Source organism: Salvelinus alpinus, chromosome 14 (assembly GCF_045679555.1).
Source record: "Salvelinus alpinus chromosome 14, SLU_Salpinus.1, whole genome shotgun sequence".
Classification (NCBI taxonomy): Eukaryota; Metazoa; Chordata; class Actinopteri; order Salmoniformes; family Salmonidae; genus Salvelinus; species Salvelinus alpinus.
The window spans coordinates 11,574,334-11,600,162 of NC_092099.1; the positions used below are offsets into that span (position 1 = coordinate 11,574,334).

The window sequence follows — 25,829 nt, forward strand, 5'->3', positions numbered from 1 at the left end:
GTACTGATTTATGTGTGAATGCCTGTGTGCGTGCTTGCAAGTAGAAAAAACATGTTCACTCACCCTACTTGTAGAGAAACGCCAATGGCATCCTCCTCTTTCATGTTGCCTAAACGGTCTATGACTCTTTCATACAGTACACTCTTTAAATTGTTGTTGTCCTAAGCTACCAGGCTAAAATGCTTGCTCGCTAGCCTAACTTCCTTTCATGGGCAACAATGCGCCAGGCCAACTAGTTAACATTATCCTACTACATCTAGCTGCATGTTGAACAGGCCAGGGGCACATTGTATGAATTTATGATTGGATCAGAATTGGTGTTATAATAATTGGTAAGTACGGAGAATTAAGTAAAACCACAAGTCCAAATCCCTATCTCCATCCATGGCTAATTTAAGAAAGGGCCTATTTGAGCTAGCTAACTAACCACCGGAGAACAACAATGCAAAGACATGCAACAACTCAATGACGTTTGGTGAGAAGCCAAATCCAAATTGGCTTCCCTTGACACCTTTTTTTGGTGCGCCAGGACCATTCACAGCTGAGCTCACTCAGTTTAGCTCAATGCTGATTGGCTAGTATTTTATTACTTTTTTATCAAGGAAGGCCAAATGCTCCTGCGAATTGAAGGAAATGTATGAAACACAGAGAGACCAAAGTTACATTATTTTGTATGTTTTTTTCTTCGTAAAGCATGGCTTCCCTTGGCATGAATACGTACCATTGCTTATCAATAAAACGTCTCAATATGGTGCAGAGCGATCGATTTGGCTGCTGGGGGGAAAGGAGACCCCCAGCTCTGCTAAAACCATTGACAACTACCTGACGTTTTCAAGGAATTGGTAAACAGTGGGGAACCGTCAGCCCCTTCTAGGCCTTTTTTAAAATAAAATGTCATTTTCATTTCTATTTCATCTTCATTTCTATTTCATCTTAACAATAATTCTAATAATTGTCTGATTTCATCTCTTCAGTTTGTGTTGGAGAAGGGTTATTACTGAATAGAACAAATCATTTTCTTTGGTGGTCTCTGGGTAGAAAAATCTAGCTAGCTCAGCCAGCCATTGGCCAGGCCTTCAGAAGCTGGATAGAAGGCCTCTGCCATTCAACCGTATTAGAGCGGAATTTTGGAGTGACAGTGGAATGAACCAATCACATTTTGACTTGCAATGGGTGGGACCATTCTCAAAGGGCTAGACACGTCACTACTGAGAGCGCAAGAGGTAACGAATTCATAATACAACAAACATTTAATAATAATAATTCATAATACAGAATAGGAGGCTAATAAACAGCCAATAGAGTAGATGGCGGTAATACACTAATAGGTTGTAGTCTGCCATAAAACCTAGAAGAGCGCAAGAGAAAATAATCAGTGTCGCAAGCAGTAGTTTTCCCGCGCTAACGCTAGTAACGTTAGCTAGCTTGTGTTGTAGTAGTGTGCCAATGGCAACAGCGGCTGCAGCAGCTGTTATCGACTTCAAGGTGGAAGATGTTGCTAATTTGTTAGCATCACTCTTTTCAAGATACATTTTCAATCTGGTGATTGGCACAATTTTTTTGTTGTAGCTCTCTTGCTGTTAGCTATATCTTGGAAAATGATGACCGTGGTACATTGTTGCATTGAAACTTTAGATCACCGGTCAGTTTGATGAACGTGAAAAAATGTATTTGCAATGGGAAGTAATAGCTACTTTGTTAACTTCATTTTGGACATGAAATTGTTGTGCTTTTGTATTGGTATGATTTCATGGGGCCTACTGGAGTGAATGGGCTGCTTATTCTTTAACATTATTTGATGCTGTGTGTGACTGCTGTCACCTGTCTGTCAGCTGTGTCTATGTGTTTGGACAAAATTGTCTCTCCTTAAACACCATGGTATTACGGTCGCGGTACATTCAGCAACATGAGCATTTCAACTTTGATTTGACACGGTTTGTTGTCGCTATTGGTGATAGTGTGAAAGTGGTGTTGGTGCCATAAGTTGTGTAAACAGTGCATTATTTGATACTGTGTGTCATGTTGTGCCCATGGCGGTTCTGTCTCCGTGTGTGCGGCAGCCTGAAGCGTGGCCAGGCCTGTTCGATTCATTCATAATGTCATCAAAAAGTATTGCTCCTCCTTCACCTGAATTAGAATGGTCTGACTACTGACTACAGAAGATATAATGTCGGGCGCATTAAGTGATGCAATGTTTTCTGTTATTTTTTTGTTTGATACAATATGTTGGAAGATTTTTGGTCCCTCTGAAAGTCTAGGTCCTATAGTCACGGTTCACCACTGTTGTTAAATAAATGTTATAAATATTTGGTTTTTAATATCATCACCTCTTGAAGAACATAGTCAAAACTATACATTTCCGATTATTCCAACATTTAGCTCTATCAGAGTTATACAACAAGTAACTACATACTTTTCATGATCAGTAAATATTTATTGATCATGTATTTTCAGATACGTAGGGTAGACTGTCCACTTGGCACGTAGCTAGCTAGCTAGGCAAACAACGTGTCGTTTAGTTTGCTTCACCAGAGATTAGGCTTTTGGAAAGTGCTTGACATTGGCAAGTCCTCGTCCTTGTAAAGTAGTCAGTCTGACTGCTGTCATCACCACTATAGATGGCAAGCAAATGCCATCTAGTTTATCCCCTGAAAGTTAACGTGTTAACTAGCCATATTGACGTAATCTGTTATTAGCTAGCTAGCCAATTTGACATGGTCCATCAATCAACGTAGCCTATCATGTCTGTCAGCAGCAATCAGGATTAAACACGCTTAAAAACAATGTTGAAAAGGGGATAATGTTAGCTAACTTCACTAGGTAGGCCTACGTTGGTTGGAAAAAAGTACATTAGGTCTACTTATCACTCTGTTTAGCCAACTGTACAACTTTTCTACTGGTAGCTTGTCAAGCAGAGCCCACAAAGGATGGGTAATTGACCTAAACCACTCATACTTGAGTTCCCTTTAATTTTAGGTCACTCAAATATCAAATTAATGGTGGCCAATATAGAGATAGTGAGGCTACCCTCACTTATCAGAAATTACATTATCAATTGATGTTTACTGATCATGAAAAGCATGTAGTTATTTGCTGCTAAATTGTTTTGCATGGAATAATCAAACATTTTTTGTTCTGACAATGCTGATAATATTACAACCAAAGTTAACATTTATTTAACAATCCCTTAAAAACTGCACTCAGGTGTCAATGGTTTTAGTGTAGTTTTGGGTCTCCTAGCCCCCCAGCAGTCAAATGAAAAGCTCTGCACCTTATTGTGACCTTTTACTGATAACGACCTATAGGTCCTGGTTAAAATAGGTCCCCTATGTAGGGAATAGGGTGCCATTTGGGGTGCTGCCCAAAGAGAGCACATGAGGTCATTATGGAGGACCTCCTCCTCAGGAGGACAAAATAAAATGTGTCTATCCTCCCCTCCATCTTCCCCCCTGTCTGTTATTGTTCCCTTTGATCCTGATCCACACAGATATCTAGTGCCTTTACTGGGGCTGCACACTGACAATTTCATGTCATTGTTAAGAAAAATACCCTTGTATATAACAGGGCACCTTCAAAGGTGCCCTGTTATAATACGCTCAGTGTTTACAATCACTGTTCAAATGGCTGGAGTGCAGGTGTGCAACCACAAACGCTACTATGACTGTCCAAGTGCTCGGTCGGATCTGAATTAAAATAGTCTTATGGAATCTGAGCTTACAATACGACCAGTAGGTGAACTGCTGTAGTAATCCTGTTAGACTGTGCGTTGTGTAACACATTGTTAGTGCAGTGTTAGTAACCAATCACAGACCAATTGGAGAGGACACATGGAGGGACAGACAGAGTATGTGTGCCAGACCTTAATTGGCATTGTCCCCAGGGAAATTAATCTTTATCTGGGCCTGGCCTAATCATCAGAGGCACCATGGGGCTCCACTGTCATTAGAAAAGGGACTGACTGCACTTATCCAAATGAAGGCCTTTGTCTAGAATCCAGCAGGCATTGGCCTACTACTACATCATTGTAGGGTGTATTGGGGGGAGTGTGGGCTTGGAGGGAATATTGCATGGTTAGGAGAAGGCCGTTTTTCTTCCTTTCTCTCTGTATACACTAGCTGTGTGGCCATTTGACTTTAGTTTATTTGTTTTCGTTCATTTGTCCGGTTGCATTGAGAAACGGCAGATGACTTGGCAATGTAAAACATTGTTTTGAATATGTGATCATCATTGTCATCTAAATACAACCACCTTTTCTTGCAGGCTCACCTGTGTCTCTGACCTGAGTTATATAGCTTATATAGTTATATAGGTCCTAACATGAGGTCATATTGCTGTTGTTGTGTTATTCCTAATGGGTTTGGGGGTATTTAGGCAATATGAGGTTTTCCTTTAAAAACAAAAAAAATGACCTTAAAATGATTATGAAATTATTACATATACCTTTGGGTTCATCTGGACAACATTACTGCCATTGTCAAGGGAGATGTGTGCGTAGAGGAGAATAAATAGTTTTTAATACACACTTAAAAATACCTCACAAATTGGAAAAGTGGGCAAAATACATGTTTATTCCCTAAAATAGCATCTCGGGAATGAGGTACTGAACTGTTCTGTTTTTTCTAAATCTTGTAAAAGCACATATCCTTCTAAAAGCACAGGCTGTTATTATATCCCATTTAATATGTGTTTCAAATAAATAAACAAAATGCCAGCGTTTATGTATTCAGGCCCTCCATATAAACAGAGAAAGTCTGTGTCCCAAATGTCACCCTATCTGTACACTTTTGACCAGGGCCCAGAGGGCTCTGGTCAAAAGTATTGCACTATATACAGTAGGGGATTGAGGGCCATTTGGGATGCACCCTAGACCTCAAATAGCATCTAGCCCAAAGTGTGTTAATCGCTGTCATACTGAGGACTTTCACAATGTGTCTCTAGGATAAATATTTGCATCCAAGGCTCAGGGATATTTATGTGCGAAAAACCTCTCAATCAGTTTGCAACCTTTTAATATAAATTCCATGTCAACGCTTGTCTGCCTTACTGTACACAAGGCACACGTTTGGCAATTAGAATGGTCTTACTAGGTAAACGCCCTTATTATATTATGAACGTCAAATCACCAGTGTATTTAATGTACTGTGGGTTCATTTGTGTTGTTCTGTTAGCAGAGATCATTGGTATCATCTATATCATGTTGTCTGAGTATGTTTTGTTTGTAATTTTACTTAGATTTGCACGTTTTTAACCACGAGTTAAAGACAAAAGTCCATAAAATATTTCAATGGACATAAAGGTTTTCAATTCAGAGATCAACTCAGCAGAAATTGTTTTATTGTGAATGTTTCTAGACCTCTGAGTTTGGTCACTCACCTTCTCTGCGTCCTGCTCAAAGAGGCGGAGCTGGAAACACTGGTCCAGCTTGAGCTTGCGGACGTGCCACATCTGGTGCAGATGCTGTCTGGTGGAGTGCAGCTTGTCCAGCAGGCTGGCGATCTTAGGCACCACGCTCTGGAAGTCAGCGCTACCCGAGATGCAGTTCCTCCCAGAAAACCCATCACTAGATCGAATACACTGAAGCAGCCTCTGGCCCTCCCTGTCCAGCTCCTCCACGGGAGCCTTCATCACCTTCTTCTTGAGCTGCGTGTGCTCGTCGATGAGCCGCCGGGAGCCCTCCACGTCCACCGGGAACTCCTTCTTGGCCAGCAGCTCCTGAAGGTCCTCCAGGCGGGAGAGGAGGTGCACAGCCGAGCCCATGAACTCCTCCAGGGCCACGCGCAGATCCATCCACTCCTCGTGGTTGTACTCCAGAGAGCCCTCAAAGTCGTCTGTCAGCTGGGACGGGTCCACCAACTTAGTCAGGCCCTCCACTGACACCATGCTAGTCTGTCAAATCAAATCCAAATCAAGTGTTATTTGTCACCTGCTTCGTAAACAACAGGTGTAGACGAACAGTGAAATGCTTACTTAAGGGGGCCCTTTCCAACAATGCAGAGAAAAATAGAAAAATAATAGAAAGATAACACAAGGAATAAATACACAATGAGCAACAATAACTTGGCTATATACAAGGGGTACCAGTACCGAGTCGATGTGCAGGGGTACGAGGTCATTGAGGTAGATATGTACATATAGGTAGGGGTAAAGTGATAATAAACATTAGCAGCAGCATATGTGGTGAGTCAAAAGAGTTAGTGCAAAGGGGAGTCAATGCAGATAGTCTGGGTTGCTATTTGGTTAACTATTTAGCAGTCTAATGGCTTGGGGGTAGAAGCTGTTCAGGGTCCATTTGGTTCCACGCTTGGTGCATCAGTACCGCTTGCCGTGCGGTAACAGAGAGAACAGTCTATGACTTGGGTGGCTGGAGTCTTTGACAATTTTTAGGGCCTTCCTCTGACACCGCCTGGTATAGAGGTCCTGGATGTCAGGAAGCTCGGCCCCAGCGATGTACTGCGCCGTACGAACTACCCTCTGTAGTGCCTTGTGGTCAGATACCAAGCAGTTGCCATAGCAAGCGGTGATGCAGCCAGTCAAGATGCTCTCAATGATGCAGCTGTAGAACCTTTGGAGGATCTGAGGGCCCATGCCAAATCTTTTCAGCCTACTGAAAATAATTTGCAACTTTGTTGGCGTGTTTGACCCATGTTAATTCCTTAGTGATGTGGACACTGAGGAAGTTGAAGCTCTTCGACCCGCTCAACAGCACACAATCAAGAGGTTCGCATGATGTTACCCCAGCCAAAACATATACAGGCTTCATTGGATGCATCCCAAACGGCACCCTATTCCCTATATAGAGCACTACTTTTGACCAGAGGCATACAGGGACAAGGGTGCCATTTAAAATGCAGTAATTCTGTTTCTCATTAGCACTACAGTTCACTGTGGAGGGTAGGAATGAGAAAGGGGAGGACTGAGGGGTGTAAGCTTAACCTCACACTACCTAGCACACTACTCATGGCTGACTTCTGTACAGCATTACATGCAGAGAATATGGGAAAATCGTGGGGGGGATAATCATTCTTCGCATTCTTTTCTCACCAGTTCCTTTGAAAACACGGCTCTGTGCTTCCTGTCCATTTTAGAGACAGACCAAAATGAACAACTGTTGTCAAGTAGTGCTTATAGTCCTGTGATAACATCACAATAAAATATCTGCTATTCAACTCCGGATGAAATACATAATCACCATAATCAAAACAGGCATGCTGACTAGAGAAAATGCCTGTACTAGAGAAATATAAAATATTTTAACAGTGGGCAACCAGACATGCCAACTAAAACAAGGCTCCCTTTTTGCCCAATCTGAGCTCTCCCTTACCTCAAAAGTGAATTTGGCACTGCCAAAGTTGGTTTTCTGCTTCTGCCAGAAGTTGTCTGGTTTGATGATGAGCGCCACGCAGATCTCAGCAGAGAAGGCTTCCTGCAGGGTCTTCAGTAGAGGCTTGATCAGGTCCCACTTGGAACCACGCATATCAATGATCACTGTGAAGCCCCGCTTGCACACATCCTCACTGGGAGATCGAGGAGATGAGAGAGCAGAGAGAGAGCAGAGCGAGAGCAGAGAGAGAGAGAGCCAACCATTAGTACGCAGCATGCCCTACACATCACACCAACTCCAAGGAGGCTAGGGGGGGGGGGGGCTCTCCACACTATCCTCCAACACGCCCTACTTAATGTCCTTCAGCCAATTTAGATCTGAATTGGTCCCTTGACTCCTCTGGACTCTGAGCCAACCACGGTGATGTTAAAGCCATTACACCACCGGAACTATTTTAACTGCTGTGACTAAATGACATGCGCTATTCAATTGGACTTGTTTTAAGCTAGCCCCCTGGTTCTACCTTCAGAGTGATGAATAGCTCCCACGATTCTAACTCTCTGACAAGCCTGTCATCAATGTTAAGCTCTTTCATTCTGGATCATCATACAAATAATAGACTATCACACACGTATCTCATTCTCTCCTCCTGGGCATGTCCTCTTTAGATGTAGTAGGCTTATTTGTTGGGATTCTCGTTAAAATTTCACCCCCCCCCATAACGAAAGGCCCCACTTTTCTAACAGGTTATGAGGCTGAAATAATATTAATGGTTTATTCTTAGGTCCCGATGCTTTGAAAGCACTTCACCGTGATTGGAAGATAAAAATAACCTGTAATTGCTTTGGCCCACCACATGCCCTCCTCCTCAAGCATCCCCTACTTCTGGAATTAATATGATCCTTTCCACATCGTTTTGTGCTGGAAGACTGGGGGACAAACAAGAGAAAATGTTTGCATCCCAAATGGATCCTTATTCCCTATTTAGTGCACTACTTTTGAACAGGGCCCATAGGACTACATAGAGATTAGGGTGCCATTTGGGATGCACATTTTATTACATGAAGCATCTCCTTCCCCAGTGGTCACCAACCTTTTCTGAGCCGACATTTATTTTTAAACATGACTTAACAAATGTAAGCCTATGCAACATTAATAACCTACTAAAAGCAGTTATGTAGCAATGAGGGGTTGTGCAGTAGGCTATAGGCCCAATACATTATTAATGCATATTGGCAATGCTTGAATTGCCCTGCCAATGTGGTTCTTCTCAGACAATTTTTAAATGATATTTAAAAACTTGAGGTGTATGATCACACTGGTCACTTGTTGTATTACTTGAGCATACAATGCATATTTTACTGGACTGATGGTACCTGCATCTGATGGTCAGTCTCAGCAAAAGGAGGGAGGGAGGGAGAGAGAGAGCAGTGGAGAGGCTGCCTCTCACCATCCCTCAGATCTCCTTCCCTCCGCTGAGACGAGACACTGTCTTCCAGCTGATGGTGAAACTGGAGTCGCACTTCTTTACTTCTGCCTAATGCACAAATTCATGTTTTTGTTTGTGTCCAGAAAATGTCAAATATTCCTCAATATTAAAAAAGACAAGCCGCTAATAATAACAATGCAAGCCTATCGATACACTTTGTAGTCGGAGTTGATAGGGAGAATCACGTTTTGTGGCTTATAAAAGCATTGAATGAGGTGTTGACAGTGCTTAAGAAAAACTTAAACATGAAATCACTCATAATAACAGCAGCTCTTTGCTGTATTAATTTAAGTCTCTCTCTCTAGTCGTGGTTTTAAAAGTTTTTAAATGTCACAGTATCAACTTCGCTGTGGGACCGTGGAAGCTGCAGGCATAGGTGATCTGAGCTATCTGACTGGCCAGCAGTAGTCCAATAGATGCACTCGATTTGCTCTCCGGGTCCACCGGGTAGGCGGAGTTTGTACCTTCAGACACATACAATGGTCCAAAATGGGAACACTTCGACTACCCAGCGAGCAGGGCAACTGAATCACCAGCTAGCATATTTGGTTCCTTGGAATTTGTGGGAAAGTACATTTTTGGTTTCCTATTGGTTTTGGGAACGAAGATCAGCTTTAATATTGCAGATAGATTTACGGTTCTATCAATATAATTGTTTGCAAAATGTCTAACCCCCCTTTTTATATATATACAGTATATACAGTTGAAGTCGGAAGTTTACATACACCTTAGCCAAATACTTTTAAACTCAGTTTTTCACAATTCCTGACATTTAATCCTAGTAAAAAATCCCTGATTTAGGTCAGTTAGGATCACCACTTTATTTAAAGAATGTGAAATGTGAGAATAATAGTAGAGAGAATGATTTATTTCAGCTTTTATTTCTTTCATCACATTCCCAGTGGGTCAGAAGTTTACATACACTCAATTAGTATTTGGTAGCATTGCCTTTAAATTGTTTAACTTGGGTCAAACGTTTTGGGTAGCCTTAAACAAGCTTCCCACAATAAGTAGAATTTTGGCCCATTCCTCCTGACAGAGCTGGTGTAACTGAGTCAGGTTTGTAGGCCTCCTTGCTCGCAAACACTTTTTCAGTTCTGCCCACAAATGTTCTATAGGATTGAGGTCAGGGCATTGGATGGCCACTCCAATACCTTGACTTTGTTGTCCTTTAAGCCATTTTGCCACAACTTTGGAAGTATGCATAGGGTCATTGTCCACTTGGAAGACCCATTTGCGACCAAAGCTTTAACTTCTCAGACTTATGTCTTGAGAGTTTGCTTCAATATATCCACATAATTTTCTTCCTCATGATGCCAATTATTTTGTGACGTGCACCAGTCCCTCCTGCAGCAAAGCACCCCCACAAAATCATGCTGCCACCCCTGTGCTTTATGGTTGAGATGGTGTTCTTCGGCTTGCAAGCCTCCCCCTTTTTCCTCCAAACATAACGATGGTCATTATAGCCAAACAGTTCTATTTTTGTTTCATCAGACCAGAGGACATTTCTCCAAAAAGTACGATCTTTGTCCCCATGTGCAGTTGCATTTCTGGCATTTCTGTGGCGGTTTTGGAGCAGTGGCTTCTTCCTTGCTGAGCGGTCTTTCAGGTTATGTCGGTATAGGACTTATTTTACTGTGGATATAGATACTTTTGTACCTGTTTCCTCCAGCACCTTCACAAGGTCCTTTGCTGTTGTTCTGGGATTGATTTGCACTTTTCGCACCAAAGTACGTTCTCTAGGAGACAGAACGCATCTCCTACCTGGGCAGTATGACGGCTGCGTGGTCCCATGGTGTTTATACTTGCATACTATTGTTTGTACAGATGAACGTGGTACCTTCAGGCGTTTGGAAATTGCTCCCAAGGATGAACCAGACTTGTGAGGTCTTCAATTTTTTTCCTGAGGTCTTGGCTGATTTCTTTTGATTTTCCCATGATGTCAAGCAAAGAGGCACTGAGTTTCAAGGTAGGCCTTGAAATACATCCACAGGTACACCTCCAATTGACTCAAATTATGTCAATTAGCCTATCAGAAGCTTCTAAAGCCATGACATATTTTTTTGTAATTTTCCAAGCTGTTTAAAGGCACAGTCAACTTAGTGTATGTAAACTTCTGACCCACTGGAATTGTGATACAGTGAGTTATAAATGAAATAATCTGTCTGTAAACAATTGTTGGGAAAAATACTTGTGTCATGCACAAAGTAGATGTCCTAACCGACTTGCCAAAACTATAGTTTGTTAACAAGAAGTTTGTGGAGTGGTGTATGTAAATATTCCGACTTCAACTGTGTATATATACATATATACATATACATATACACCCCCCCACCCCAACCCTACCCTGATTGCAATAAATTAACAGACAATACTCCTACTGCTATTTACAGCTATTTTCACTCACTTGTACGGTACATGCAGTTAAATAATTATACATATATTCCTAATTTTCTCTGCAAGTGCTGGATTGTCAACCACAGTGGCCATCCTTACTGGCTGCATCACTGCCTGGTATGGCAACTGCTCGGCCTCCGCAAGGCAGTACAGAGGGTAGTGCGTACGGCCTAGTGCATCACTGGGGCCAAGCTTCCTGCCATCCAGGACCTCTATACCAGGCGGTGTCAGAGGAAGGCCCTAAAAATTGTCAAAGACTCCAGCCACCCTAGTCATAGACTGTTCTCGTCTACTACCGCACGGCAAGCAGTACCGGAGCGCCAAGTCTTGGTCCAAAAGGCTTCTAAATAGCTTCTACCCCCAAGCCATAAGATTCCTGAACATCTAATCAAATGGCTACCAGACTATTTGCATTGCCCTGAGGTTTTAATCTGCAAAAAGGAAAAGAGCACACTCTTAAACATAGGATGGGCATCTCTTAGTAGCTTGCTAGATGACCAGTTTGTATTTAGATTTAATTTCGGTACAATGGAGGCTTTAAGAGGTTATTTATTATTTTATTTTAAGCCTCCAAACTCATGTTCATTATACAAATATACTTGTTTAACTTTATCTGGTTTGCCATTTCAAATAAAGTGAAATATTTATTTTTACATGATTCGAAAAAGGATTCTCCTGGAGTTGGTAGAGCCATGAATAAATATGTAAACTGTGATATCACTAGAGAATTAATCAGGGTAATCTTCCCGTAAATGGATAGGTGTTTCCCTCTCCCCGGTTTCAAGATTCTATCTATTTTGCTAAGTTTTCTATCAAAGTTAATAGTTGCAACAACGCTAAACCTTTCTGGGATATGTACACCAAACACATTAACTTCACCATCCGCCCTTTTAAATCGGGAGACCACATGGTAATTTAACATTTGTGCTTTTAGAGACCCAATCCATAATATAGTACACTTATCATAATTGTGTTTTAGTCCAGAGAAATATCCAGTTACTCAATGAGGCTCTTCAAGGTTGAAGATTGAGGCACTAATAAACCGATTGTAGACGTACATACAGTGCCTGCATTTTGTCTGCTTTGGAGAATCTCTCATAAGATGGGTAAAAGACATGACACACAAAGGCTTTCTCTGCTATAAAAATTATACTTGGTTTCCTTGCATTTTCATAGTTTTCCATTATTTCTAGTAGTTGTCTAATCTTGTCTCCTATATATATTCCTTTTAAAAATCCAGTCTGATTGTGATGATGTCCAGTATGCCCTTTTTTTATTCTATGAGCAATACATTTTGCCAATATTTTTGCATCACAACATTGAAGGGTGAGGGGCCTCCAATTTTTAAAAGAGGCTGGGTCTTTGTATTGCCCCCCTGGCTCCTGCTTCAGTAGGAGAGAGATCAGTCCCTCCTTTTGTGTGTCCAACAGTTTGCCATTTTATATTTGAGTAATTAAAACATAATAGTAATGGATCTTTCAGTAGTTCACAAAATGTTTAATGACCATACGTTTCCTCAGAACGTTTTCTTAACGTTCTGAGAACGGAAGTGAACATTTGCCTGTTCTTGGAGTAGGTTGCAGGGAGGTTCTGAGAACGTTTTACTATGTTTCCCTGAATGTTTTATTAATGTTCTCGGTTATTTGAAGGTAATTAAAGAATGATCTGAGGACATGTTTCAATGAGACTTTTAATAACACTGCAAGTATAGTTTCGGTTAACTGTTTTGAACTCCAAGCACAGATAGGACACATGGAAATTCATTTACTTAGGCATCAAACACATTTATTTGTTATTGTGGCATGGTGTCAGTGAAATTCAAACCTATGATCTTCTGTTCTCTATCCATGGATTAGTCCCCTGCGCCAACAGGATGGAGCTAGCATGCTATGTTTTTTTTAAACTCATACAAAACTGTTAATTTTAGTCTATTCAAACAGACCCCATGTCAAAGGAAACAATCACTCATTACCCTCTTACACGGAACCCAAACCGGCGGCGCACGTCCACCATCGTGCGCCATCGTGCATAAATGTATTTTGTCCCCCATCACCAAACGCAATCACGACACGCAGGTTAAAATATCTAAAGAAACTGAACCAATTGTATTTATTTGGGGACAGGTCGAAAAGGATTAAACATTTATGGCAATTTAGCTAGCTAACTTGCACTTGCTAGCTAATTTGTCCTATTTAGCTAGCTTGCTGTTGTTAGCTAATTTGTCCTGGGATATAAACATTGAGTTGTTATTTTACCTGAAATGCGCAAGGTCCTCTACTCCACCAATTAATCCACACAAAACGGTCAACCTAATCGTTTCTAGTCATCTCTCCTCTTTCCAGGCTTTTTCTTCTCTGGACTTTATATTGCGGTTGGCAACTTTCATAAATTAGGTGCATTACCGCCACTGACCTCATTCGTCTTTCAGTCACCCACGTGGGTATAACCAATGAGGAGATGGCACGTGGGTACCTGCTTCTATAAACCAATGAGGAGATGAGAGAGGCAGGACTTGCAGAGCGATCTGCATCACAAATAGAACTGAGTTCTATTTTAGCCCTTGGCAACGCAGATGCTTGTTGGCGCGCGTGAGCATTGCAAAATCAATTTAGAAATCAATTTTATTCAATTATTGCACCTACACTGCTCGCCCGCGCCAACGAGCGTCTGTGTTGCTAAGGGCTAAAATAGAACTCAGTTCTATTTGTGATGCAGATCGCGCTGCAAGTCCTGCCTCTCTCATCTCCTCATTGGTTTATAGAAGCAGGTACCCACGTGTAGTCAGCCTGTTAAGGATCGTACCCTTTTTTTCCATTTTTGCCTAAAATTACATACGCAAATCAGATCAGATGTGGCCAATTAGTGGGCCCGGCCAACACACCTGAACACACTTAACAAGATAGAGGATAGAGATAGTATTGTTGATGCTGAGAACGTAATGTATATGTTTTACATAACATTTTTAGAATGTTTTGTTGTGGAAATTCATACTGAGAGAGACTTTGTCATTTCTTCAAACAGTCATCTTTATTTAATATCGATAAATTATTGCAATAATGAGACTAGTCAACCCAACACTCTTGACTGTTGGGCCGAGCAGCCTAACCTCCCGCACACCTGTCACCATCGTCTCGCGCACCTGCGCCTCATGCTACTCACCTGGACTCCATCACCTCCTTGATTATCTCCCTATATCTGTCACTCCCCTTGGTTCTTTCCTCAGGTGTTATTGACTCTGTTTCATGTTGGTGTGTTTGTGTTTCGTGTTCATTGTTTCTTTTATTTATGAAAACACTCACTCCCTGAACTTGCTTCCCAACTCTCAGCGCACTCGTTAAAGTCAATCTTTCCTCAGTTAGTGCTTGGACAAATGTAGCCTGCATTTCTCCGGTTTGGATGATTGTGTTATGCTGTCGCTACTTCTGTGAATGTTTGAACATTGCATCCAAAAATAAACTGCTCAGATTCTGGACATAACTTTGTAAGGACTGTGTTTGTACAAAATGTTTCTGAAAAAACAGTGTGGCCAGCTCAAATGCTGATTGTTGCGTAATTCGAAACTGGATGTTCTAAATAAGCGTTCTAATCACACCAGTTTGATCGTACACTACAGGGACCACTGTAGAATGATCATAACACACGTGTGAAAAGGTTAAATATAATCATGGGGGAATTTGTAGGAAACGTTGTTCTGAAATTCCCACAGAAGAACATTGTTTCTGAACTTTTTGAGAACATTCCTAATGTCAAACCAGTTGGAGAACATTAATATAGCATTAGCATTTGTAAGTCGCTCTGGATAAGAGCGTCTGCTAAATGACTTAAATGTAAATGTAAAATTACCAAAATGTTCTGTTAAAGTAATGAAATACCAAGAAAATAAAGTTCCTGTCAAGTTCTTTAAATGTGCTGAGAATGTCCCAAAGCCAAGCAACTATCCTGCACCATTCCCATAAACTTGTGGGAAGGTTGTATACAAAATAACCATAGGACAAACACGCTCTCACCAAGCTCAAGGAAACATATGGTTTTCAGAATGTTATATGCTAGCTGGGCCAAGTACACCTCTCGCAAACAGCACGAAATGACAAAAACATAGGAACACATGGCTTTAATGGTTACAGAAATGTTTGGCGATCAACTAGGCATCAGCTAGGCATACCTTGGAGATCGACCAGTAGATTGCGATCGACCGGTTGGTGACCACTGCCCTAGACCTTACTGCAGCTTAGCGGATGAGGTTACTCTGGTCATATCTACTGTAGTGCACTATGCAGGGAATAGAGTGCCATTTGAGATGCAGCCATGCAGCCAATACATCTGTACCAGCACTGTGCAATTCCCACAACAACAGCATCCCTATTAGACCCCTTTTGTTTTCTGCAATTTTCTCTTCTCAATGGGTCACTGGTCCAAGAACAACAGAAAACAGCCCTGACACAGTCATACACAGTCATACTAGTAGGAAAGGCAAGTGCTACTGCTTTGATGACTTTCTCCTTTGTGTTGAATAAATGAGGTGCTACATAAAAAAACACTAATTGTCACAGGCTGAAAAGTCAATGGATATGTAGCCTGTGACCTTTAGCTTTTCCACACTGATTTTCAGTTTAAAGCAGCATTCGTCGACCTGGGATGTGTCCTAAATGGCCCCTAAATGGGCCCTGATAAAAAGTAGTGCACTATAAAGGGAATAGGGTGCCATTTGGGATGCACATCGACTTGCTATTTCACTTTTAATTGAAGGAACATGTTGAAGTGATTAGGCAATGACATCATCGTCTCAGTTTGTAGTTTCACTGACCCATGCGAGCACAGCTAATTCCAAAGAGCTCAAAACAAACAGACTGTTGCTAAAATATCACAGCAAATAGCTTAGCGAATGCATATCCAAGAGTTATAAATAGTGAGGATATAAAAATGTCCTGGATGCAGAGAGGGAATTCTAATAAATGCCTGGGGTACGGGGTGGGGGATCAATATCACTGATGACCAGCAACAATCACTGGGATATCGTGATCTGGAGCTACTGTGTCAATACATCTCCTGACGTTCATAGTCACACCACTCATTATGAAACCATAATACTGAAAAGCAACAAAAAAAACGTTAAAAAACAAACAAATAATTTTTATCGCTTTGTCTAATTTCGTGTGCGAGCCACCCTTAATTTTTTGAGGGACTTCGGTGCCTTCAAAGGAAAGCCATGGCTTCGCCTGATACTTTTTTTAAAGGGAACCGAAGGAAAAACCCAGCTCACTCCAATACCTCCTGTGGATATAACGGAGAGATGTAAAGCTACTCCAAGAGAGAGAAACTCAAAACCACAAAAGTGCTCTTGATTTGAATCAGGAGAGAGGCTCTCATTTCTTAACGGTTGACAGCACTGCTCTAGAAGTGTGCCATGTGGCCATCCCCCACTCCCCACTCTCTAATACTCCTCTCCTGGCTAAGTCCCAAATGGCACCCAATTCCCTACATAGTGCACTACTTTTGACCAGGTCCCATAAGTCTATGTTTAAAAAAGTCCACTATATAGGGAATAGAGTGCCATTTAGGTTATCCTTTTCCATGCTCGACATGTGTTGGTGATAGTGGCGGGTCAGTTAGAGGGGACTCTCCCTGGCTCTCTGGGCTGGCCAACCGGGCTGGCTGGCCATTTAGACTCTCATTAAGCAGGTCTTTGTTCAGAGCTACACAGAGAGGCTTTGAAGCTGACTTCATAGGGCCCACTGCCAGGCCTGATCAATGGCTGACAGCACCCTAACACACACACACATAACCATGTACGCACACATGCCATATACACACATAGGCACACACACGTACAGTACCAGTCAAAAGTTTGGATACACCTACTCATTCAATAGTTTTTCTTTGTTTACTATTTTCTACATTGTAGAATACTAGTGAAGACATCAACATTATGAAATAACACATATGTAATCATGTAGTAACGAAAAAAGTGTTTAACAAATGAAAATAGATTTTAGATTCTTCAAAGTAGCCACCCTTTGCCTTGATGGCAGTTTTGCACACTCTTGGCATTCTCTCAACCAGCTTCATGAGGTAGTCACCTGGAATGCATTTCAATTAACAGGTGTGCCTTGTTAAAAGTCATTTGTGGAATTTCTTTCCTTCTTAATACTTTTGAGCCAATCAGTTGTGGTGTGACAAGGTGGGGGGTTTACAGAAGATAGCCCTAAAAGACCAAGCCCACATCATGGCAAGAACAGCTTAAAAAAGCAAAGAGAAATGACAGTCCATCATTACTTTAAGACATGAAGGTCATTCAAACCAGAACATTTCAGTCGCAGAAACCATCAAGAGCAATGATGAAACTGGCTTTCATGAGGACCACCACAGGAAAGGAAGACCCAGATTTACCATAGCACGCTAGAGAGCGTGCTATGGAGTAGACGTGCTTTGCTAGAGCTCCGCTCAATTTTGAAACAAATTAATATTTATCTTAACCTATAACTTCAAACATTGTCTGGCAATATGACGAAGGGAAAAGGCACCAAAAAATGGGGGCACTACACAAGATAATTTGAATGAGATAGACAACGAACCAATTTCAACAACAAACCCACGAGGAGTTAGCTGAAGATGCTAACTCCCAAGAGTTCTCCACAGAACCTACTCAGTGACCTACTGTCTGCCATAAACTCACAGCAAGAAGGTGGACACAAGGTTGGCTGATATCTCAAAGAGTATTGGGACTTTGACTGAAACTGTGAAGGCAACTAAGGGCAGGGTGCATGAGTTTCAGCAGACGACAGTCGATCACAAGGCCAGGCTACAGGACATAGAGAAACAGTGCACAAAGTAAAAAAATTACAACAAAACCCTGAAAGCCCGATTGGAAATGATCGAGTCGCATTCAAGACGCCAAAACATCCGAATATTTGGGATCCAGGAGGACACTGAAAGGGAAACCCACTGAATTTGTCTCGGAGCTGATACCGGCATTGCTGGGGAGTGAACACTTCAAAATGGCCATCCTGATCGACCACGCACACAGATCAAAGGCAACGAAGCGCCACCAAGGCCATTCATTGTACGGCTGCACTATCCCCAGACCAGGGATCTCATCGTCAAGCTGGCTAGTCAAAAGTTCCCCCTTAACTACAACGGAGCCAGGGTGTCTTTCTACCCAGATATTACTTTGGAGGTGAGGAACCAACGGAAAGAGTATGATGAGTTACGCAAGAAATGCAGGGCGGCCAACATCCGATATGGATTCCTCTTCCCAGCCCGGTTTAAGGTGACAGTCGAGGGATCAACACGTACGTTTGACAACCCAAAAGAGGCCGATCTGTTCTTGTCAAGCAAGCTCCCTGGCTGAGGATACAGAATGGCTGTGTCAACCGGCTAAATGGACAAATACAGGCCAGGAATGTGTTTGAATTTCCTGCCTATGTCTTTTCGATCAGAAGATCAGAAATGGGGACTTATATGATGGGTGAGATGTTATGGCTTATATAGCATTGTTTAGCCTATCATGTTTTAGCGCCACTCATCCCCTAACGTGAGAGTTAAGTGTTATTTAATATTAGTTTATATGCAGAGCATCTATAGATGACGAGTTAGTTCAAGCTGTATGTCTAGACACCCTAAAATCTGTGTGTAACACGGAACCCAAACCGGCTGCGCGCGTGCACCATCGTGCATAAATGTATTTTGGCCCCCCCACACCAAACGCGATCATGACACGCAGGTTAAAAGCATGGTGACAGGTCGAAAAGCATTAAACACTTATGGCAATTTAGCTAGCTAGCTTGCACTTGCTAGCTAGTTTGTCCTGGGATATAAACATTGAGTTGTTATTTTGCCTGAAATGCACAAGGTCCTCTACTCCACCAATTAATCCACACATAAAACGGGCAACCTAATCGTTTCTAGTCATCTCTCCTCCTTCCAGGCTTTTTCTTCTCTGGGCTTTATATTGCAATTGGCAACTTTCATAAATTAAGTGCATTACTGCCACTGACTTCGTTCGTCTTTCAGTCACCCACGTGGGTATAACCAATGAGGAGATGGCACGTGGGTACCTGCTTCTATAAACCAATGAGGAGATGGGAGAGGCAGGACTTGCAGCGCAATCTGCGTCAGAAATAGAACTGATTTCTATTTTAGCCCTTGGCAATGCAGACGCTTGTTGGCACGTGCAAGCAGTGTGGGTGCAATAATTGAATAACATAGATTTCTAAATGTATTTTGCAACGCTCCCGCACGCAACGCGATCGGTGTAGTCAGCCTGTTACACGGAACCCAAACCGGCTGCGCACGTGCACCATCGTGCATAAATGTATTTTGTCCCCCCACACCGAACGCGATCACGACACGCAGGTTAAAATATCAAAACCAACTCTGAACCAATTATATTAATTTGGGGACAGGTCGAAAAACATTAAACATGTATGGCAATTTAGCTAGCTTGCACTTGCTAACTATTTTGTCCTATTTAGATAGCTTGCTGTTGCTAGCTAATTTGTCCTGGGATGTAAACATTGAGTTGTCGTTTTACCTGAAATGCACAAGGTCCTCTACTCCGACAATTAATCCACACACAAAACGGTCAACCGAATCGGTTCTAGTCATCTCTCCTCCTTCCAGGCTTTTTCGTCTCTTGACTTTATAATGCGATTGGCAACTTTCATAAATTAGGTGCTTTACCGTTCGTCTTTCAGTCACCCACGTGGGTATAACCAATGAGGAGATGGCACGTGGGTACCTGCTTCTATTAACCAATGAGGAGGTGGGAGAGGCAGGACTTGCAGCGAGATCTGCGTCAGAAATAGAACTGATTCTATTTTATCCCTTCGCAACGCAGACGCTCGCGAGCAGTGTGGGTGCAATAATTGAATAACATAGATATTATTATTTTTTTGCAACGCTTGCGCATGATGCAAAAGCGAGAGGGTTAGCAATCCTGATAAGGAAAAACATTATTTTTGTTTACTCATCCTCGATTTCAGATCCTAATGGTTGGTATATTATTGTGGCTGGTACACTGAGATCGAAACCAATAACCTTGGTCAATTTATATGGACCCAACTTCGATGATCCATAATTTTTTCAATGGGTATTTAAGGCCACACCAAATATCTCGGATACAGGTGTTATTGTTGGAGGTGACTTTAACTGTACGTTAGATCCTCTTTCAGATAAACAGCTATCAAGGTCACTTCAACATTCAAATGCCAGTGTCTGTCTAAATACATTGATGACAAACCTTAACATTGTCGATATTTGGAAACTGACACACCCAACAGATAAGGATTATTCTTTCTTTTCATCAGTTCATAAATCATATTCCAGAATTGACTATTTTTTGTTGGACTCCAAACTTATTTCAGCAGCTGCGTCGGTTACCTATCACCCTATTCTAATTACGGACCACTATCCTCTGTCCATGGTGCTGAAACTTGACAATATGTCGACAGGTCGGCGACCTTGGCTTTTTGTCAGTATTTGAAGGAGCAGATTGCCTTTTTCCTCAGAACTAACGACACGGGGGATGTTGACGACTCCACCCTTTGGGAATCTCTGAAGGCTGTGATTAGAGGTTACATTATTTCTTATACATCAGAGAGGAAGAATCGCACCAATACTGGGCTGAGAGAAATTGAAAGAGAGTTAGGGGAACAGGAGAACGTTTTTAGGACGAATTCCTTGAATGCAGTCTTTGAGAAGATCACAAAGTTGAAATATGAACGCAACAAAGTTATTTTGAACTGGATAACAAACCACATAAATTATTAGCAAGACAGCTAAGGCATGTACAGGCATCTAGAGCTATTCACAAAATAAAAGACAAGAAGGGTAAAATAATAACAGATCCGCAGGATATTCAAATCAAATCAAAGTTTATTTGTCACGTGCGCCGAATACAACAGGTGTAGACCTTACAGTGAAATGCTTACTTACAGGCTCTAACCAATAGTGCAAAAAAGGTATTAGGTGAACAATAGGTAGGTAAAGAAATAACAGTAAAAAGACAGGCTATATACAGTAGCGAGGCTATAAAAGTAGCGAGGCTACATACAGACACCGGTTAGTCAGTCTGATTGAGGTAGTATGTAGATATGGTTAACTTGTTATGGCTGCAGGGGGCGTATTGAAAAACTGGAAATATGTGCCCATTTTCAAACGGCCTCTTACTCAATTTCTGCTCGTACAATATGCATATTATTATTACTATTGGATAGAAAACAGTCTCTAGTCTAAAACCGTTTGAATTATTTCTCTAAGTGGAACAGAACTCTTTTTACAGCCCATTTCCTATCCGGAAGTGAGATTTCCAAAAGCGATGTCTCTCTTCAAGAGCTTGTCTATAAAAGGGCATGTCACTTAGGACTGTAGAAACACGTCATACGCCTTCCCCTGGGTGTCATGCGGAAGTGAGAGCAGAAATGACTTGATTATCTCGTCCTGGGATTGAACACAACCTCTTGGAGTGAGAGTTGCGCACTTTTTTTTTTTTCTGGGCGAGAAGTTGGACTTGGACTCGGCTCCTGGAAAACCCTCGTTAAAGGTGAATATGATCTCCGGTTTCGATTTTATTTGATACATGTCACAATATCATCCTAAAGTATGTTTTTTCAATATAGTTTAATTATATTATTGAAATTTATTCTGGACTTTAGACGTGATGCGACGCAAGAATTTTGTCAAGAAGGAGAGGTTAGCGCCGCACGGCCAGTGTGCTTGCTAATTCAAGAGGGAAATCGTTCGTTCTGGATCCAAATAAAGACGGTTCTGAACAAAGGACCCCTTGGAGAACATTCTGATGGAAGATCAACAAAGATAAGGACCCAATTTGGGATGCTTTTTCATATATCTGTCGAACTGTGCTATCGCTACCGTTTGACTAGAATCAATGCTGCTGTGTGCTAGCTATTGTAGTAAGCTAATATAACGATATATTGTGTTTTCGCTGTAAAACACTTCAAAAATCGGAAATATTGGCTGTATTCACAAGATCTTTGTCTTTCATTAGCTATCCACCATATATTCTTCTGAAATGTTTTATGATGTGTAATTAGTAGTTGACGTTGGTGTCTGTATTTTCTCTGGCTACTCCCGTGCGATTTCTGACTGTAGCTATGATGGTAGCAGTAATGTAAAACTGATTTATAGCTAAAATATGCACATTTTTTGAACAAAACATAGATTTATTGTGTAACATGTTATAGGACTGTCATCTGAGGTAGTTTTTTCTAGGTTATTTAGGTTGGTTCTAGGTTAGTTAGGTTGGCTTGTGCATGCTACTTGCATCCTACTTGTGCTGTGAAAAATGTCTGTCCTCTTTTTTATTTGGTGGTGAGCTAACATAAATATATGTGGTGTTTTCTCTGTAAAACATTTAAAAAATCGGACATGTTGGCTGGATTCACAAGATGTTTATCTTTCAAATGCTGTATTGGACTTGTTAATGTGTGAAAGTTAAATATTTAAAAAAAATAGATTTTGAATTTCGCGCCCTGCACTTGAGCTGGATGTTTTCATAGGTGTACCGGTGTCGGGCTGCAGCCATAACAGGTTAAAGTGACTATGCATATATGATGAACAGAGAGTAGCAGTAGCGTAAAAGAGGGGTTGGCGGGTGGTGGGTGGCGGGTGGCGGGACACAATGCAGATAGCCCGGTTAGCCAATGTGCGGGAGCACTGGTTGGTCAGCCTAATTGAGGTAGTATGTACATGAATGTATAGTTAAATTGACTATGCATATATGATAAACAGAGAGTAGCAGCAGCGTAAAAAGAGGGGTTGGGGTGGGGGGGGCACACAATGCAAATAGTCTGGGTAGCCATTAGATTACCTGTTCAGGAGTCTTGGGGGGTAAAAACTTGGGGGTAAAAACTGTTGAGAAGCCTTTTTGTCCTAGACTTGGCACTCCGGTACCCCTTGCGGTCAGAGGCCGAGCAATTGCCGTACCAGGCAGCTGTAGAACCTTTTGAGGATCTGAGGACCCATGCCAAATCTTTTTAGTTTCCTGAGGGGGAATAGGCTTTGTCTGTCACGCCCTGGCCTTAGTTATCTTTGTTTTCTTTATTATATTAGTTAGGTCAGGGTGTGACATGGGGGATGTTTGTGTATAGTTGTCTCGTCTGGGGTGGTTGTATGGTATAGGGGGTTTTGGTAGAGTGTATGGGTTTGTGTTGAGTGTAGGTGTCGAGGTAAGTCTATGGTTGCCTGAATGGTTCTCAATCAGAGACAGCTGTCATTCATTGTCTCTAATTGGGAGCCATATTTAAGGCAGCCATAGGCAGTAGGCTTTTGTGGGTAATTGTCTTTGTGTAGTGTTTAGTGTCAGCACTATTTGTTTGAATAGCTTCACGGTCGTCTGTTTGTTGTTTTGTTCGTTGGTTCGTCTTCATAATAAAAGAAGATGTATTTCTCTCACGCTGCGCCTTGGTCTCCTCACTACGACGACCGTGACAGAATTACCCACCATACCAGGACCAAGCAGCGTGGTAAACGGCAGGAGAAGCAGCAGCAGCAGCAGCAGGAGAGGCAGCAGCAGCAGCAGAAGAGCTGCACTATTTGGAGGAATGGACATGGGAGGACGAATTAGACGGCAAAGGACCCTGGGCAGAGCCAGGGGAATATCGCCGCTCCAAAGAAGAGCTGGAGGCAGCGAAGGCGGAGAGGCGCTATTATGAGGCGCTGGCACGGCAGAGCGGCTGGAGGCCCGAGAGGCAGCCCCAAAAATGTCTTGGGGGGGGCACACGGGGAGTGTGGCAGAGTCAGGAGTCAGACCTGAGCCAACTCCCCCTGCTTACCGTAAGGAGCCGGTCAGGGCGGAATTGGAGGTGAGCGACGCAGAGACAGTGAAGGAGTTAATGGGGAAATTGGAGGAAAGAGTTATGAGGGAGGTGCTGGTTTGGTGCATGAGGCACGACATCCGCCCGACTGAACGTGTCGGGGAGTTGATGTCACCGGGGACAGCTCTCCATACTCGTCCTGAGGTGCGTGCTAGCCGTCTGGTTAAGACTGTGCCAGCCTCACGCACCAGGCCTCCTGTGCGCCTCCCTAGCCCTGCACGTCCTCTGCCAGCTCGGCGCTACAGCTCTCCCAGCCGTGCTTCCAGTGGAGAGAGGGGGCGTCGTACCGGGCAGGCACCGTGTTATGCGGTGGAACGCACGGTGTTCCCGGTGCGTGTGCTTAGCCCGGTGCGCAACATCCCAGCTCCCCACATCTGCCGGGCTAGGGTGAAGATCCAGCCAGGGCGGATGGTGCCAGCCCTGCTCTTAAGATCTCCAGTGCGCTTTCACGGTCCGGTCTACCCAGTGCCACCTCCACGCACCAGCCCTCCGGTGGCAGCCCCCCGCACCAGGCTGTCTCTCCGTCTCATCGCTACAGAGTCTCCCGCCTGTCCAGCGCGGCCAGAGGCTTCCTCCTCTCCAGCGCTGCCGGAGTCTCCCGCCTGTCCGGCGCTGCCAGAGCTTCAGCCCCTCAGTCCAGAGGCGCCAGAGCCAATCTGCCCAGAGCTGTTTGAGCTGTCTGCCTGTCCAGCACCGTCTGAGCCGCCCGTCTGTCCCGAGCCGTCAGAGCCGCCCGTCTGTCCCGGGCCGTCAGAGCCGCCCGTCTGTCCCGAGCCGTCAGAGCCGCCCGTCTGTCCCGAGCCGTCAGAGCCGCCCGTCTGTCCCGAGCCGTCAGAGCCGCCCGTCTGTCCGGAGCCGTCAGAGCCGCCCGTCTGTCCCGAGCCGCCAGAGCCGTCCGCCAGACAGGAGCCGCCGGAGCCGTCCGCCAGACAGGAGCCGCCGGAGCCGTCCGCCAGACAGGAGCCGCCGGAGCCGTCCGCCAGACAGGAGCCGCCAGAGCCGTCCGCCAGCCAGGAGCAGCCAGAGCCGTCCGCCAGCCAGGAGCAGCCAGAGCCGTCCGCCAGCCAGGAGCAGCCAGAGCCGTCCGCCAGCCAGGAGCAGCCAGAGCCGTCCGCCAGCCAGGAGCAGCCAGAGCCGTCCGCCAGCCAGGAGCAGCCAGAGCCGTCCGCCAGCCAGGATCTGCCCCTCAGTCCGGTGCTGCCCCTCAGTCCGGTGCTGCCCCTTAGTCCAGTGGGGTTATTATGAAGGGTGGCCGTTAGGAGGAGGCCACGGAAGCGGGTAGTGACTATGGTGAAGTGGGGGCCACGTCCCGCACCCGAGCCGCCGCCATAAGAAGGCCCACCCGGACCCTCCCCTTCTGTGTCAGGTTTGCGGCCGGAGTCCGCACCTTTGGGGGGGGGGGTACTGTCACGCCCTGGCCTTAGTTATCTTTTTTTTCTTTATTATATTAGTTAGGTCAGGGTGTGACATGGGGTTGTTTGTGTATAGTTGTCTCGTCTGGGGTGGTTGTATGGTATAGGGGGTTTTGGTAGAGTGTATGGGTTTGTGTAGGTGTCTAGGTAAGTCTATGGTTGCCTGAATGGTTCTCAATCAGAGACAGCTGTCATTCATTGTCTCTGATTGGGAGCCATATTTAAGGCAGCCATAGGCAGTAGGCTTTTGTGGGTAATTGTCTATGTGTAGTGTTTAGTGTCAGCACTATTTGTTTGAATAGCTTCACGGTCGTCTGTTTGTTGTTTTGTTCGTTGGTTCGTCTTCATAATAAAATAAGATGTATTTCTCTCACACT

The 25,829-nt window shown here is 43.5% G+C and overlaps 1 protein-coding gene across 4 annotated transcripts in view; it reads right to left on the reverse strand.

The window, feature by feature from the left end:
* LOC139538416 (kalirin-like) overlaps positions 1-25,829 on the reverse strand; it is a 301,849-nt gene that overhangs the window by 162,953 nt on the left and 113,067 nt on the right. For all 4 annotated transcript variants that reach the window (XM_071340411.1, XM_071340413.1, XM_071340412.1 and 1 more), the window contains exons 4-5: positions 7,322-7,514; positions 5,374-5,886 (exon numbers count right to left, since the gene is read on the reverse strand). In XM_071340411.1, the coding sequence (XP_071196512.1) occupies positions 5,374-5,886; positions 7,322-7,514 (706 nt within the window). The remainder of the gene's footprint in view (positions 1-5,373; positions 5,887-7,321; positions 7,515-25,829) is intronic.